Below are 15,071 nucleotides of genomic sequence, written 5' to 3'. Positions count from 1 at the left end.
AAAAAAAAAAAAAAAAAAAAGGAGGGTGGGATTTTGGTGGAAGCGGGGTTAAAGAGTTTTTGAGGTTTTTATTTCAGGTCTTGGAGTTGATGACGTGTGTTGATGGTGAATAGGGAAATATTCACGTGCGACGCACAACTCGATTCCCACACTGCTTTCTGCTCCAATTCACTGATCGATTAAAACCTCTTTCTCGTTGACGGCTGTGATTGATCCGCACGGAACAGAGTGGGACCCCCCACGATCACTGCATCAGATCTCTTTTAAGACCTCTATTTCCGTGTAATCGGTCGAGCATATTTCAGAACAACGCACCAAAAAAGATTTTTGAAGTCAATCGGATCAAACGCTGCCGTTTAAGACTGGGCTCGCTTCGACCCCAGTCTTAGCCCATTGCAAAAATTTCAACTTTAATTTAATTCGTTTTAAAAAAATTGAAAATTCATCGGCTACCTAGCTTTTCAATTACTCATAACAATAAATTTAAAAGAAAAAAAAAAAAAAAAAGACAACAATTTAATGATATTTCTGAAAATGAAAGCCATTGACACGTATGATTTGTGTAATCCACGTATTAAAGATCCAAACACGTAATTGATGAACAAAGCATATTATATTATTAGCTCATGTGGAATAATCATCATTCTTTGCTTCCTTATGAGTCAACTACAATGCTTCAAAATATTGGACATTATAACCCAGCTTCACGCTTTTCCAACAAAATTTCTTTTAGACTGCGTGTCAAAGTTGTTAATAACATAATGATGTGAAGATGATGAATGTCATCCAGCAAAAGGGTTCAAAGGGTTCAGGAAGAGCTTTGCAGGCGGCTCTTGATCCACGATTCAAGGTGTTTGAGCTCCTCCGTGCTTATCGAATGACCAAGACCGGGATACGCCTTCAAAATAAGATGACCGAACCATTTTAGACTTTCAATCTCAAAAGTTCATACACATTTGTAGAAGAGGAAGTCAAGCAAATTACCTTAAATTCGCAGCTTAGTCCAGCCTTTTCCAGGAACGGTGGCCCGGCTTGTCCAGCTTCAAACAATACGGTTCTATCGTCCATTCCATGAGACCATAAAATTGGTGTCTGTACAAACATTCAAATCTTAGAAATTGTGTCTCCGTAACAATCTAAGCCCACCACTAATATATATTGTCAAATTTAAGCGACTTTCCCTCAAGATTTTAAAATGCGTTTGTTAGGAAGAGGTTTCCACACCGTTATAAGGAATGCTTCGTCCCTTCTCTAACCGATGTGAGATCTCACAATCCACCCTCTTTGGAGACCCAGCCTCCTCGCTAGCAGTGACGCTGGCACACTGCCTAGTGACTGGCTCTGATACCATTTGTAATAGTCTAAATTTACCGCTAGCAGATATTGTCGTTTTGGACTTTCTCTTCTGGGCTTCCCCTCAAAGTTTTAAAATACGTTTGTGAGGGAGAGGTTTCCACACAAAAATGCTTTGTTCCCCTCTCCAACCGACGTGTGATCTCACACCTTCACCCTTTTTACAGCAAAAGTATCTAAAATGACAGCCACTCCATCCACCATGAATGCACATTATAATTCCAACTTTTCAACAAAGCTGTAACTAAGGATCTGTTAATGAAAGAGTGAGTACCCTTTTTGCATCGGGATGTACACGGTCAATAATTGTTGAATTGAAAGGAACCCATCCACTAAATACCGCACCTCCTCCTAGAGTCTTTGGATATAGCAGAACACTAGCCAATGTCAAGGCACCTGCAAGGAGTTAACAGCAATAAGAAGAAACTATCATACAAGAGTTTTATATACAAATCTAAAGCAAGTATAGATGGGAGGAGAGAGAGACTAAAACCTCCTTGACTGAATCCACACACAAATATGTTATTTGGACTTATGCCACCATCTACCACCTTGTCTATCTTTGCATGCACACTCTGTACTGCTTCAAGCACCGACCTTTCAGCCTTTGGAGAATCCTATTTCATGAAAGAATGGAAAATTTTAAAGAAAAATGCTATAAAACACCCAACAAATAGTCCATTGTCGATAGAATTTAGAGTTAATATCCAGAAATTTTAAGCAAAGATGCGTCTTCTTAGAGGTATTAGCACCTTTTTAAGAATTGAAGAGTTCAAAAATAATAATTTATCTTTGCAGCAAAAGGAAAATTCTTCACATGGGACGACCGTTTCAGGAAGGAAAGAGTATATAAAGATGGCTTAAAGCCTTAACTTACAGCGGTTACTGGAATCTCATGAATGTCAAACCATGAAGGCATCACCGCACCATCTACAAGTGGAAAAGAAATAAGCTGATTGAAGAATAAGAAGATTAAAACACTTTTTTAAAAGAGAAGATGCTGAAGACAACAAGTGGCAGTAGGGGTTGCAATCATAGCCCCGTCATATTCTTGGCTTTCCCTTTTAGTTTCCAGGTTAAAATCACCCTGAGCTGTTCAAGCCATTCACTAGAGAAGGACTGACAAATCATCTATCAGGCATCGCACTTTCGTCCGATACCATTCTAGAGCATTAAAGCACAAGTTCTATCTTCCTCAGTTCAAGACCAACAGGGCAATTCAAGTTCATCATTACAAATCCAACACACGAAGCATATAATTCCCTTGATTCGAACAAGAAATTGGGTCAATTAATACAAACAAATCAAGCCCACAAAACTAAACTCCCTCAACAGGGGAGGACAATTCATGCAATAACCCAAAAATATATTTATTAAATTAAACCGCCACAAGTAATTTCACCTAAATTTGATATAATACGAGCACACAAAGTTACAAATGAGATGTAATCCATCCGTTACAAACCAAGTTCTTTACCTTTTTGCTTATGTCATCGATCAAACAATGTTACCACTTTGTTCTCCAACTAAATTCTCTCTAAGTCTTCTTCTTTACACGATTCAGAACCAACCCATCCATGGGTTCTCTCTTTCAGGTATACACATAATTTTTTCTCTCCTGTTGAATTCCGTCAGTTTATGGCTTCGGGTTGAATTGTTTTGATCGAATCTTCATTTCTAAATTTTAGAGTTTAAAGGTTTAATAGTGTTTCATGAGATTGTGTAGTATGAAAAACATAATTTCCCACACAAATTCAACATCCAGAACACGGCTATTCACAGACAGAGGAAAAAAAACCCTAAAAATTAAATCGTGAGAACTTACAATTACACGTGACGGGGTTGGAAGGAGCAGAGGGGAAAGACCAGGAAGTGCGTTTGAACTCAGATGAAGTGAAGAGATTCTTGATTGGCTCGTTGGCAGGACCTGAATCTCCCAATCCATGAAGCCAGAGGATGAAGCTTCGAGCCGCCATTGGATCTGGGGTTATCGAAGAAGATGGATGGGTGCGATGAAATAGAACCAAGAGAATGGTTGCGCTGAAGGTGGCTGCAGAGAGTGCGATCGACTTCGTTAATTGTTGACTTACAGATGCAGTAGCCATAGCTGATCTCCCATTGCCATCGAGTCTTCTCCGCTTGAGTTAATGCGGAAGTGGGGACTGCGGAGATTGAGAATTTTTCTTGAACGGCTTCTCATTCACGTCCTCATAAAAATTTTATTTAGCACGATATAAGATCTGTATATATATTAAATAGAAACTTTCATTTAATATATAATTTTCATTCTTATCCAATTAATGCGTAAAATTTGAAAAGCATGATCATTTACAATATAAATATTTATTTATATGATATTTAAATTTTTACCCATCCAAATATATATATTTTTGAATAATTTAAAAGCTCAAAAATATTTTTTTAAAATAAATTTTAATGTATAAAAGTAAAATTAAAATTTTAAAAATAAAAAAATATAATTTAACCCAAAAATGTATACCTAATTTTTTTTTTTTTGAAATTGGTCTCCCATATTATTAAATTTGGGGTAATATATGTAATTTTGCATCTTCCTTGGATTGGAAAAGGGTGACATACGGACCTTTTCCTGACCCTTCAAACATTCTTTTCCGACGAAACGAAAACAAGATTACCCTTCAAACATTCTTTTCCGACGAAACGAAAACAAGATTCATTCCCTGAACCGGGGTTGGTTCGATCTATTTCTTTATCTCCCCATGAATCATATGTTTGTAACAAAGGGGACAGAATTTTCTCAATTCCAATCAACTAGGCGTATTGTGTCGATTCTTTTGAGTAATATATCTGGAAATCCCCACGGATTCCTTATTAACACCGTTTCAAACACAACAAGTACATTCCAAAATAACTGTTACTCGGCATCTTTACCCTTGGCTATGAACCTCCCTTGTATTTTTTATTGAGTAAAAAAAAAGTATGGTACGAGTCACAATCAAACGTCATCCAATTTACTATTCTTCGATCAAAATATAACACAAAAATTTTGTGTAAAACCTATCAAGATCATACACATTTTCATTTTAATCGTATAAGATACCGTGTCGAGAAAAATTATAAATTTTAGAGGGGAAAAAAGATAAGTTAGCCTTAAAATTTATTCGTACCTTCCGCCATCCTAGAGATGGTATGAACAAATTTCTTTTTAAACCATTAAAAAAATTAAATAATATTTTAAAGAATGTCAAGTATGATATCGGTGATAATTCATCGCACATAAGATTGAACTAAAAACTCATATTTATCGAAAAAGAATAAACTTTATTGGCACATTCCAGAGAATTTATTCAATTTTACAAGATAAATAATTATGAAATAATTTGAATGAAGATGGTTATATCAGAGCAGAATGGGGGGAGAATCTAGCCGCCTCTGCACATCTTATCGGCCTCGCATCCTCTGTTATAATTGTTGGCTGGATCTCCGAGTGTTTTGCAGTTGCCATCGGTGCATTTTTCACCTCCATCTGCACCGATGGAGCCATAACTAAGAGATTCTGCGGCTGCTGGGGTCACCACAAATGAGGAAACGAGCATCATAATGATGCAGATTGCAAACATTTTGGTGGAAGCTGCCATTTTATGTTCTACGATGGATGGAAGATTGGATGTTTGGGGGTTTGCTTTGAATGAAGCCTGCACATCGTGGCTATGAATCTGAGCTTATATTGCCTTTCGAGCCACCCTCCATGGACCATGAATTGCTTTCGTTTCTATTTTTGGCACCATCCCTTGGCTTTAGTTAGTTAGTTTTGTTGGGACTCTGTGGTTGCCATTAGCGACGCGATTTAAGCGAGTCAATTAGTCGTTTTTTACTGAATCTTCAAAAGTGAAAATGCATTAAAAAATATTATTATATATTTTTAATGAATTAAAATTTGATAAAAATATTTATTGGGTTAATTCAGCATAAATTTATTATTATTATTTTAAATTCAAATGAGTCTAATTTGGTGGAAAACCCTATCTCGTCGCATGGAGAGATCAACGGTCACGATCTTCAGTGCCATCTGCCTTTGCCGTTCAGTGAAATTTTCTATTAAATGGCCTTGCTAGGGTTCATAGCAACTACTCCTCACAGCAGCCTCCTTAATCACGATTTCATATTTTCACCTGTCCGTTCGCCTCTCTCAGATTTTTTCTGATTTCGCATCTAAATTTGATTCTTGAGTTCTGTTTCTTGAGTCTGCATTGTACCAAGAGAAGGGCGATTCCCTTGTTCTTGACCTGCCGAAGAGGCTGCAGATAAATTAAACCAGAGAAGTTATCTGGCCGGTCGTTGTTTCAGATCTAATCGGATCTTCGTCGACGAATCTGCTTACCGAACTTCTTACATTTTCTGATATTTTTTTCTCTGTTTCTTTTTTCTTAATCTGGCTTCTTTTGTCTTTTTAATCTCTGGTTCTGTTTAATTATGGGAAGGGGAGATGAGTGAGACGGCATAGGTTTTAGCCTTTTCATGAGAACCTTCTCGCATATTAATTTTTTATGTGTCACCTTCCAGGCAAGCTGCTTTGATTTCCCAGTAGTTTGCGTCTATCGGTGCCTACATTTCTTCTGTTTTCTCTGATTTTAAGGTTTTAAATTTGTTCCGTTTCCGAAGTTCTTAAGAATAAGCTGAAGAGATCCAAATTGGGATCGAGATGACACTTTTTTTAATTTTCTTAACAAGAATACTCGTCAAGGTAGATTCTGAAGTTGGGGCTATTCCGATCGGTAGTAGTTAAGATCAAGCTAAAGCCTCCATTATAAATCTGCACAGATTTCTCTGATATCTTGCTGCTATGGACAAAAGAAATTATAAAGGAACATGAAGAATCAACCCTATTAATAAGAACAATCAACATGAACTAGTTTGTGTACAATTTATTGACCTAGGAAGGCTACCAGCAACCCTGAAACATCAATAATTCTGGTCCGCTTGTAAGAATCAAACCATTTTGCCAGCATGAACCCATTTATTCTCCATGGAGGCACAAACTGAACTATCCTTATTTTCGCGGGGGCCCAAACAGAGTCTGTAACTCGATTGCCCCTGCATCTGAATGAATGGAGAAACCTTATGATTCTTCTTTACTGTCATTTTCTATCTCCCCTTCCGAATTGACACATCATCTCCTTAAATTAACGACAAAATGAAGCTAAAGTGATCGGCGGCGTATTTTCCGGCGAATAGTCGGTGCCGCTGTGCTATAGAACGGCATTAGCAGCGTGGCGGAGGACTGCGGCTGTTCACCGTCGTTGAGAATTTTGTGATGGTTCTAGAAGAATTTTGTTCAAGTATTTACGACCGTCAGTTCAAAAGCTCTTATTTTCTGCCCAATAATCACGATAACATATTCAAACGACCTGGACCATTTTATAATTTGACCGTAAATATTAAAAAGAAATTAAAACCTTCTCTGATATCAATTTTTTTTTTTGGTCACCTTCCAGGCAAACTCCTTCGATTTCCCTTTAGCGTGCGTCTTATGAGTGCCTACATTTCATCTATTTTCCTATTTTGAAGGTTTTGAATTGGTTCCCTTCCCGAAGTTCCTATCAAGATGGATTCTGCAGCTATCCCGTAGTTCCTACTCGAGTTTCTCCATCATCGGTTTGCCGCAGCCTGCTTGGATTCGAGTGTCGGGCCGGCTTTCAATGGGTCTCCATGCCTCTTGGGCCTTTAGGTTGGCTGGGCCATTGCATCGTTTGGATAAATATCAATTGGGCCTTAAGAGTGGGGCTTGGGCCCGAAGGAGACATAATTGTTGGGCCCGGGCCCGAAAAGAGACGTAAAAGTTGGGCTACTTGGGCCAGAATTAGATTTTAGAGTTGGGTTCCGTAGCCTGCTTGGATTAGAGATTCGGGCCTGCTTTGGAGAGGAATAGGTTGGTCTGTGGTGTCGGTTCGGGCCAGAAAGACACTAAAGAGTCGGGTCTGCTTTTGATAAGAACAGGTTGGGCCTAGGTTCTGCTTTGGGCCAGAGACTAAAGAGTTGGGCCAAACTGTCGGCAAGCTCCGGCTCAGCCGACGGCCGGGGACTCTAGTTCTTACGTTAAATAAAATCTAAAGACACGAAAAAATCTCAAAATGAACGAGAACGAACTCTGAAGAAAGAAGCTCATTGAAGTTCGAAGCTCCAATAGAAGAAAAAGGAAGCTTGTCTTCGTACCGTTCTTCCTTTGAAGGCGAAGACAGATTATCGGCCATCTTTGCCTGATCCGTTTTCCGTTGAGATCTGAGAATGGACAGAAACAACGAAGTCATCCAGTCAGCTAAGCGGTTCGTTTTTTCCCCCTCGTCAATCGTTCGATGTTTCTTTATTTAATCGGCTATGGATTGATTTTGCGTTTTCTTTTTCCGTTTCCCCCTTGGATTCAAGTATTCAAAGCTAGCACGAACTGAGATGGGGGAGTTTTTGATTGTGTTTGATATTGATTTGATTCCGACTTCTTGTGTTCTACATTTTGGGTTGAGTACATTAATGCCGTAAACGGATTTTATGACATTTTGCAATAGGATTACTATTAACTAGAGCCATGTTATGATTTAGGATGAAAATGATTGAAATTGGTATCTTTCCAATTGTATCAGAATCTGAGAGAACCTGTTGGGCAAACATATTCCAAGTAGTAAAACATTTAGCTTGTTTTATTCAGGCACTTGGTAGTATGTTCTTCCATGCCACATTGCAAAAAGTGTAAGTTCAAATAGAAGTAATGTGATTTTATCCATTTCAGATATGTTTGTGAAATCTGTGGTCTTGAATGTTTGTTTTCAACTGAGCTTTACCAATCAATGAGCAACATTTTTGTTTTATAACCAGGCAACAGCAAGGTGATGAAACTAATGATTTGGGAGATGCTTCTTTACGTGTACATTCTCTATTCACCCGATTGGCATTACCGAAGTACGATGCCAACGTTCCTCTTCCTCTATGGAGTCATGTTTGCCGTGGCTCACTCGATTCTTCGTTATGATATTGGTTTCAAGGTGCACTATGTGATTCTTTGCCTCCTCTGCATACCTCGGATGTACAAGTATTATATGTGCACACAAGATGCCTCAGCTAAGCGGTTATCTAGACTGTACTCGTTGACGTTTCTCTTAGTCATTTTCTGTTGGGTCATCGAACGGGGTTACTGCAAGAAGATATCAGATTGGACCATCAATCCTCCCTCAAGTTATTCATTCAATGGGAATTCTTCACTACGTGAAGATTGAGAAACCAAAAACCCAGTAAGAACATACACGAAAGTGAAGACCAGGCTCAAATTTTGACCTATGTTGACTGTTTAAATGGAGGTATAGAGAGACAAAATGCAACATTTTTGGCATTGTTGTTTCTTTTTCTTCTCACTTAGGAATGATTAGAAAGTTAACCCTTGATTTTCACTCCTCTATTGAGTTGAAAGTTGATATATACACTATAACTTGAAATAAACATTTAATTTTACATTGCATATTCTCTTTGATGAACAATATAACAGCTAAAATACAAGACATCTATTCAGGCTATCCAACGAGATTATTAAGAAGGTTATCGTTTATGAATAATCGCCAAGGAATGCTACATATGTAAGCTGGGGCGACAAGAATAAATCATTGCATGATATTTTAATTTATTTCACAATGTTAAAACATCCGAACTTTCTGAAACAATGAGAGAATGAAGGCATCAGATTCTAGCCAACCACCCGCTGTTGCAAGATTTGCCCAAGCTTTAAGTATAGAGCTGCTTGTTCCTCAAGTGTGAGATTCACTAATATCTATAAATGCAGCAGTACACTCACCGTGAAATAACTTAAATCACCGTAAAATAAAACAAAAAAAAGGGGGTAAAAGATTACCTGGTCCAAGATTGTGTCAACGGATAGGTTCTGAGCCATAACAAAGGATTGATGATATATGTAGGCGAATACAGCCATCACCATCTACATAAAGTTTCAAGAAATTATGGCAGTGAACAAATTAGGAAAGCAACACTATCTGAATAAGCAACACAATATTATTCATACTTTCTAAACCTGCTAGAAACTCCCCCTAAATAGAGGACAAAGTCACGAAAACTACTTGTTCCCATCTTCAAAGGGGTAGGTTTCCACATAAAATGAAGGGGGAAGAAAGGACTTAAACTAGAGCATGTGAACCCAGATCAATGGATAGCGTTGAAGTAATAGCGTTGAACCCAGATCACGAAAACCCAGATCAAAAAAGTGATTGCGTTGAAGTAATCAAAATACAATCAGCGGAAGGATCCAGATCAATGGATGAGAAATTGGAAATTTTCAAACAAAAATGCAACCATTCTAATAATAGCCATCGCCCATCAAGGGTTTAACCTCTACAAGATTACTGCAGTTAGTTGGACAGTCTTTGAAAATAATTTCATCACGTTTTGGTACTTCTAACCCTTAAAGGTTCGGAGTAGAAATCATTTGAAACATAGTCGCAATTAGCTTTAAGAATCACTATCAAGTTCTAATTAGAGAACCTAATTGTAAGAGTCATCCAAATGATCCACCCAGTGTCTGCAATATAATGTATGAATCTATGGTTTCTTCTCCAGATCTATTGTTGATCAAGAGTTTTGCATTAGTAAATTAATTAAAGGCACCAACGTCCAGAGTTCTTGGTGGCTCACCTGGCAATCCATTCTATCTGTAATTCCACCATGTCCAGGAATACTATCACCAAAATCCTGCATCAAACAGAGAAAATGATATGAGATAGCTCATCTTAAAATTGAGACTTTCCAAAACAACACAAAGACGGTATTCGGAATGAACCTTCACTTTGAAAGCTCTTTTGAAACCACTTGCAAAGAAGCCTCCAAAAGGAGCAATTATGGATGCAAATAAACCAAGGCATAACGCATGTCCTTGTACTGGCAATATGCTTACCTTCTTCCATGGAAACTGAAAGAGAACATAGAAATGTGAGTTCCTCACTAATTTGGAACAACTTCATGAAGTGTAAGCTAAACAATATTGGAAATAAAAGAGGTGGAAAAATAGATGTACGGCAGATCAAAGGTGCCAAAAAGGCCATTCATGGCATCAAGAAACATGTTTATGAAAGATTCAATATATGTTATTAGTTATAGACAATTTTGTAGGGGCACAACAGATTTAGCTCTAATCTCCGTTGCATTCTTTTGAATGAGAACCCATATCTGTAATTTTTCTTTTCTAGGTTTTGTAGTTTTTCTAGTCCTTTTGGCTTGACATTTCTTTTTATGTATTGTCCTCCAGTATTCTTTTCATAAAAAAAAAAATAATAATAAAGAAACATGCTAGGGCCAATTGAAGCTTATAAATTTTCCAAGATTCGTATTTTCTCTCTTATGTAAATTAAAAGGGCGGTGGAGGACTAATTGATTCCAACAACTTGCGTAGAAAATCCTCAAAATAAAAAAGTAAAAAAAACATAATGCCAAAAACTGAAAAGATATTTGATAGAGCCCAAATGTATGAAATATAAAAGATAACAAATTACAACACCCCAAGTATTCGAGGTGCTTGAACCCTCCCCTCTTGAGATCATTCTCAAGTCCTAATTCACTCACCAAAATAATGTCCAACCTCCTTCCTTGCGCTCTTTACTTACCACCAAATACCTTAACAACTTCTCTATCTAATTACTAATGTACCATTAATAATATCCTTATCATTACCCGCCCCTCAAACACATTGTCCTCGAGGTGGGGTTAAATAAAACAAAAATCAAAATTGGGTACATAGTAAATCAGCAAACATATCTAAAAGATACGCATCACAGGGATACAATATTCTTTTAGTTGACTCTCTCTACACTACACACCATTTCTATCCCACTCAGGGTCCCTAGGCAATTCTCTCTTCTCCTTGTTCCTCTCTAAAGCGCAAATGGCTTCAAGGCGGCTCTCCCTTATTCATCATGTAGCTCAAATGGCTTACTTCTATCAAGTGAAGTTTTGAGTGGCTCACAACGTTACCTTCCCCCTTTATAAGAGGTTTAATAATATGGTCGAATAATAGACTTGCTGATTTTTCCAATAATTCTAAGTTCAATCAAATGTAAAAGTGAACTTCTCCAACCAAAAGTAAAATGCAAAGTGATCGGAGATCAGCAAAATAAGTCACCCAAAGTCAGGTCCAAGACATACATATAGATGCACATAATAGGAGATAATTTTACATTAAGGTTAGAAGAATGCCAGAATAAGAAGCGATAGAAGAGATATACTATTCATATTAAATAAGATTCAATTTATAGTCAACACTGACCCAATCAGGAGTCCATCCTGGTAAAGTGAAATATTCGGGCTTAAACAAAGGACCAGGATCACAGTGAAGCCAACCAGTTGATAAATCCTGAGATTGTTGAACCATGTGACAGAAAAATTTCAAAATATAAACAAGTCTCTTCAAAAGCAAGAAAGATGATTTTGCAAGACAATTACCGTTCTTGGACAAGTAAGCCACTGATAACGACCCATGACATTAGCAAGCTGCAAAAACAAATGAATAGGTCATGTTCATTAACTACAAATGTCGAACGACAAACAGAATGCTAACAAGTAATCAATACCAAAAGAAACCATCTATTACGGACTCACATACATAACCTAGTTTAGCAATTTTTACATGAAAAATACTAATCCGGTCAATGATCAGTGTCCACCTTCGCCAATAAAATTAAATTAAAGTAATACTTGAGGCAAGTCATCCAAACGTGATAGTCTGGTGCTTCATAATTAATTTTGAAAACGAAAACTACGAAGCTCTACCATAACCAGTCGAGCAATATCAATAACAGGTTGAAGTAACAAACTCATCAAATTCAGTGACAAAAATGGAATGCAAGGAAAAAATTGCTCACACCAAAAGCAGATATGACAGTCATAATGGAGGCTCCTATAAATCCCTCCCAAGTTTTCTTTGGAGATAACTTGATCAATGGCGTTCTTCCAAAGAAGAAACCAAATATATAGGCAGCAATGTCATTGATAACAATAAGTGATGCTGGTAGGAGAAACCTGCAGAATATTACTCATTAAGGAAAAAGTGAAATTCCAGGGTAAACTGTAAACCACAGAAGATTTGATTTTCAATAACATAACATTTTCCCCTTTGAGAAGGTTGAATTACCAGATGATTCCTTCAAAAATATTGGCCACTGTGAAAGAGGACTGTGTAAAAACAACGATTAGAATCATATGCGTCCATGCATACTGGCCAAATTGATATTTGTACATCTTCTTCTTTAAAGTAAGAATGAACCACATAAAACCTGAGCCCAACCAGAAGCAGAGAAATAACGAGGGAAAAATGTTACAACGCTGTCATGAAATTTTAAATTTCCAGACAATTGAAAAAACTAATATAATAATGCAAAAGAAAATTTTGAAAGTGAATGAATAAATGGAAATTAAATAAAAAAAAATCCATAGAATTTTCACACACAGAATTGCAGTTATAAACTGCACACCATGAAATGATGTTGATAGCACAGGTTAAAGTTTCAAGAAGATGAGATTTAAAACAGGAACACTATAAAAAAGGATCACAAACCTGCAATATATAAGGAATAACAAATAACCATATGGTACTTGATGAGACTGCTCACTAGCTGATATAAAAATTTATCTGAAGTGACAGTATTAACAAGCCGCTGACTTAAAATGCGACCATACACAAAAAGCATCGCTGAGAAGAAGAAGTACCTGCACTTGAGTTTTAATCAATTAGTAAATACAGAATGCAAGCTCCTAAAAAGAAGAAACGAGAAGGCATGCTGCTCATAGTAACATGTATTGTAGAGACTAGAGGATAGACCAAAGAAAATACAAACAAGCCTTGACATTACCAATTTAATAGTCGAAACCCTGGTAGACGAGTATCCTCACGAGCTTTCCTGAGTAGGTTGAACAGTTCCTTTGCCATGAAAACTTGAATAACTACAACCATGGCAGTAATATAGAGATGCCCACAGTATATTATTAATGCAAAACCCCCAATCATCCAAATTGTTGAGTATGCACGGATCACCATCGATTTGTATTTACTCCGGTCATTAACTAGTAAATTTCTTTCATTTGGCTTGCTCTCCTCCGAAGTTACCTAAAAATCAATTGAAAAAAAAATTAAAATTAATTATATATAAACCATCCAATATCCTGATGCATACTTCCTGCACCTACAATAAAGGGAATATAGCTAAAAGTAATACGAATGAAGTATAAGCACAGTATTTGAGTTGACATAATTAGGCATTCCTGTTATTACTCCTACTAAAAATTTGAGTGCCGTAATACATTTTAAATTGACTATTTGTTGTGGATATTTTCATGTGGAAAAAAGTAAATAGTGAATAAAAATGGTACGCATCAAACAGAGAGAAGGAGTGACACACATCACTTGGGCGCCTGCGATGCCGAGTCCGACCACCCGGAGCCGACGGACTATTGGTATTATTATCGTTTAGCATGGTCAGAAATGCAATTCACTGGATTCTAGAAATCATTAGCTGCACAAGAACTATTCGCTGAAACATCAATTCAAAACAAGACCGTAAGTTCGAAGCTCAAAGTAATGATTTCAACGTACATAAACGCGTATAACACACAAAATGTACATAGCAATTCGATGCATAAAAACATGCTAGCATTATCACAAACAAGTTCCGGAAAACCAGCTCGAAAGCTAGACATCCGAAAAGCTCGAATTCAAAAAAGAATAAAGCAAAACCGAATACTCGATGCCATTTCCAAAAACAAACAGAAACTACCGAACACTACTGTAAACAAGTAGTTAAAACTCTAAAGATTAAGAATACTTCAAAGCTCGCTACCAGTTCACTTCTAACTACTGGAGATAATTCCAATACGATTAAGATTAGTACCTGTAACATCGAAGAGGAAAGAAAATCCTGAAAATTAAGCGAACTATCCACAGAAAATTCCGAACCAAAGCAAAAACTAGTGCAAAAAAAATCAAATAGAGAGAGCGTTGAGAGAGAAACCTGGTCTGGTTTTGCTTAATATGAGAACCATAGGAAGGAAAACTAAAGATTGGCAGAAGAAAAAAGGAACTGAATAAGAATAATTTGAGGATGAGAAACGAACGCAAATCGATTTCTTGTCTAGAGACAGTTTGGAATTCGAATCAATTTCCTTTTCTTTTTCTTAATTATTTTTTCTTATATATATATATATATCTCTTCGAGTTGGGATGGCACATATTCGTCGCATAGTGGCCGTTGGATCTTTTCTCATCTTTACACGTGGCCTGCTTCCGTTTCCCCACGTTGGCTTCTGTTTCTTTGTCCTTTGGCGGCCCCCTGCTTGTTGTAAGTTCTTACCAAATTTTAGTTTAATAGTTTTGAATATTAATTCTTTTTATTTCAACGCTGAAAAGAGATTTAAAAATAATTTATTTTCAGTCATTTTCAACCATTTGTCAAATATAAAACTCAAACAAGGGATCAAATGTCACTGTCAAAATTGTCAATACAATACATTATCTAAAAGTACCGTCGAATTCTAAACCAGTATAATGTTTCTGTTTTGTATTAACCAATCTTTTTTTACCGCCAAATTGAGCGTGTTATTCCATGGGAGTTTTTTACCATTATTTACATAAACTTACATCAACCACAGTAAAAATTGAAGTAAATGTACGATCTACGCCGTGGACGCCAAATTGTCAACTATTA

At 36.9% G+C, this 15,071-nt stretch overlaps 2 protein-coding genes, 1 non-coding gene and 1 pseudogene across 5 annotated transcripts; 2 read left to right on the top strand and 2 right to left on the bottom strand.

The window, feature by feature from the left end:
* Positions 1-594: 594 nt before the first annotated feature.
* LOC111477921 (carboxylesterase SOBER1-like) lies at positions 595-3,583 on the bottom strand. The gene is made up of 6 exons (XM_023121919.1): positions 3,179-3,583; positions 2,231-2,283; positions 1,847-1,970; positions 1,628-1,749; positions 985-1,092; positions 595-898 (listed from the first exon to the last, which is right to left on the bottom strand). The coding sequence occupies exons 1-6, from the start codon at positions 3,456-3,458 to the stop codon at positions 809-811; spliced, it is 777 nt and encodes a 258-aa protein (XP_022977687.1). The 5' UTR covers positions 3,459-3,583; the 3' UTR covers positions 595-808.
* A 2,044-nt stretch (positions 3,584-5,627) lies between these two features.
* Positions 5,628-5,729, top strand: LOC111478911. The gene has a single exon (XR_002717577.1). It is a non-coding gene; the product is annotated as a small nucleolar RNA snoR109 (small nucleolar RNA).
* A 2,050-nt stretch (positions 5,730-7,779) lies between these two features.
* Positions 7,780-8,836, top strand: LOC111477677 (annotated as a pseudogene).
* LOC111477920 (phosphatidate cytidylyltransferase 2-like) lies at positions 8,808-14,534 on the bottom strand. Of its 3 annotated transcripts, XM_023121918.1 has the most exons (13): positions 14,379-14,534; positions 14,208-14,258; positions 13,770-13,901; positions 13,224-13,477; positions 12,929-13,080; positions 12,506-12,647; positions 12,237-12,393; positions 11,818-11,865; positions 11,642-11,728; positions 10,163-10,291; positions 10,018-10,074; positions 9,224-9,307; positions 8,808-9,142 (listed from the first exon to the last, which is right to left on the bottom strand). In XM_023121918.1, the coding sequence occupies exons 3-13, from the start codon at positions 13,842-13,844 to the stop codon at positions 9,059-9,061; spliced, it is 1,269 nt and encodes a 422-aa protein (XP_022977686.1). In that variant the 5' UTR covers positions 13,845-13,901; positions 14,208-14,258; positions 14,379-14,534; the 3' UTR covers positions 8,808-9,058. The 3 variants fall into 3 exon arrangements, with proteins under 3 accessions (XP_022977686.1, XP_022977683.1, XP_022977685.1); XM_023121915.1 differs by lacking the exon at positions 14,208-14,258; XM_023121917.1 differs by lacking the exons at positions 14,208-14,258; positions 14,379-14,534 and adding an exon at positions 14,259-14,367.
* Between the last annotated feature and the right edge of the window lie 537 nt (positions 14,535-15,071).

The sequence above is a fragment of the Cucurbita maxima genome, unplaced genomic scaffold, assembly GCF_002738345.1.
Source record: "Cucurbita maxima cultivar Rimu unplaced genomic scaffold, Cmax_1.0 Cma_Scf00004, whole genome shotgun sequence".
Classification (NCBI taxonomy): Eukaryota; Viridiplantae; Streptophyta; class Magnoliopsida; order Cucurbitales; family Cucurbitaceae; genus Cucurbita; species Cucurbita maxima.
The sequence above is the reverse complement of the archived record's forward strand: the minus strand, read 5'-3'. Positions and strand labels throughout refer to the sequence as shown.

Coding starts and splice junctions, on each gene's coding strand:
- LOC111477921 (XM_023121919.1), bottom strand. CDS start 3,458: ATGGCTACTGCATCTGTAAGTCAACAATTAACGAAGTCGATCGCACTC. Junction 1,750..1,846: donor GTGTGGATTCAGTCAAGGAG/GTTTTAGTCTCT, acceptor AACTCCTTGCAG/GTGCCTTGACATTGGCTAGT. Junction 1,093..1,627: donor TACATCCCGATGCAAAAAGG/GTACTCACTCTT, acceptor ATGTTTGTACAG/ACACCAATTTTATGGTCTCA.
- LOC111477920 (XM_023121918.1), bottom strand. CDS start 13,844: ATGCTAAACGATAATAATACCAATAGTCCGTCGGCTCCGGGTGGTCGG. Junction 12,648..12,928: donor TTATTCCTTATATATTGCAG/GTTTGTGATCCT, acceptor GGTTGGGCTCAG/GTTTTATGTGGTTCATTCTT. Junction 12,394..12,505: donor ATTTTTGAAGGAATCATCTG/GTAATTCAACCT, acceptor AATATTCTGCAG/GTTTCTCCTACCAGCATCAC.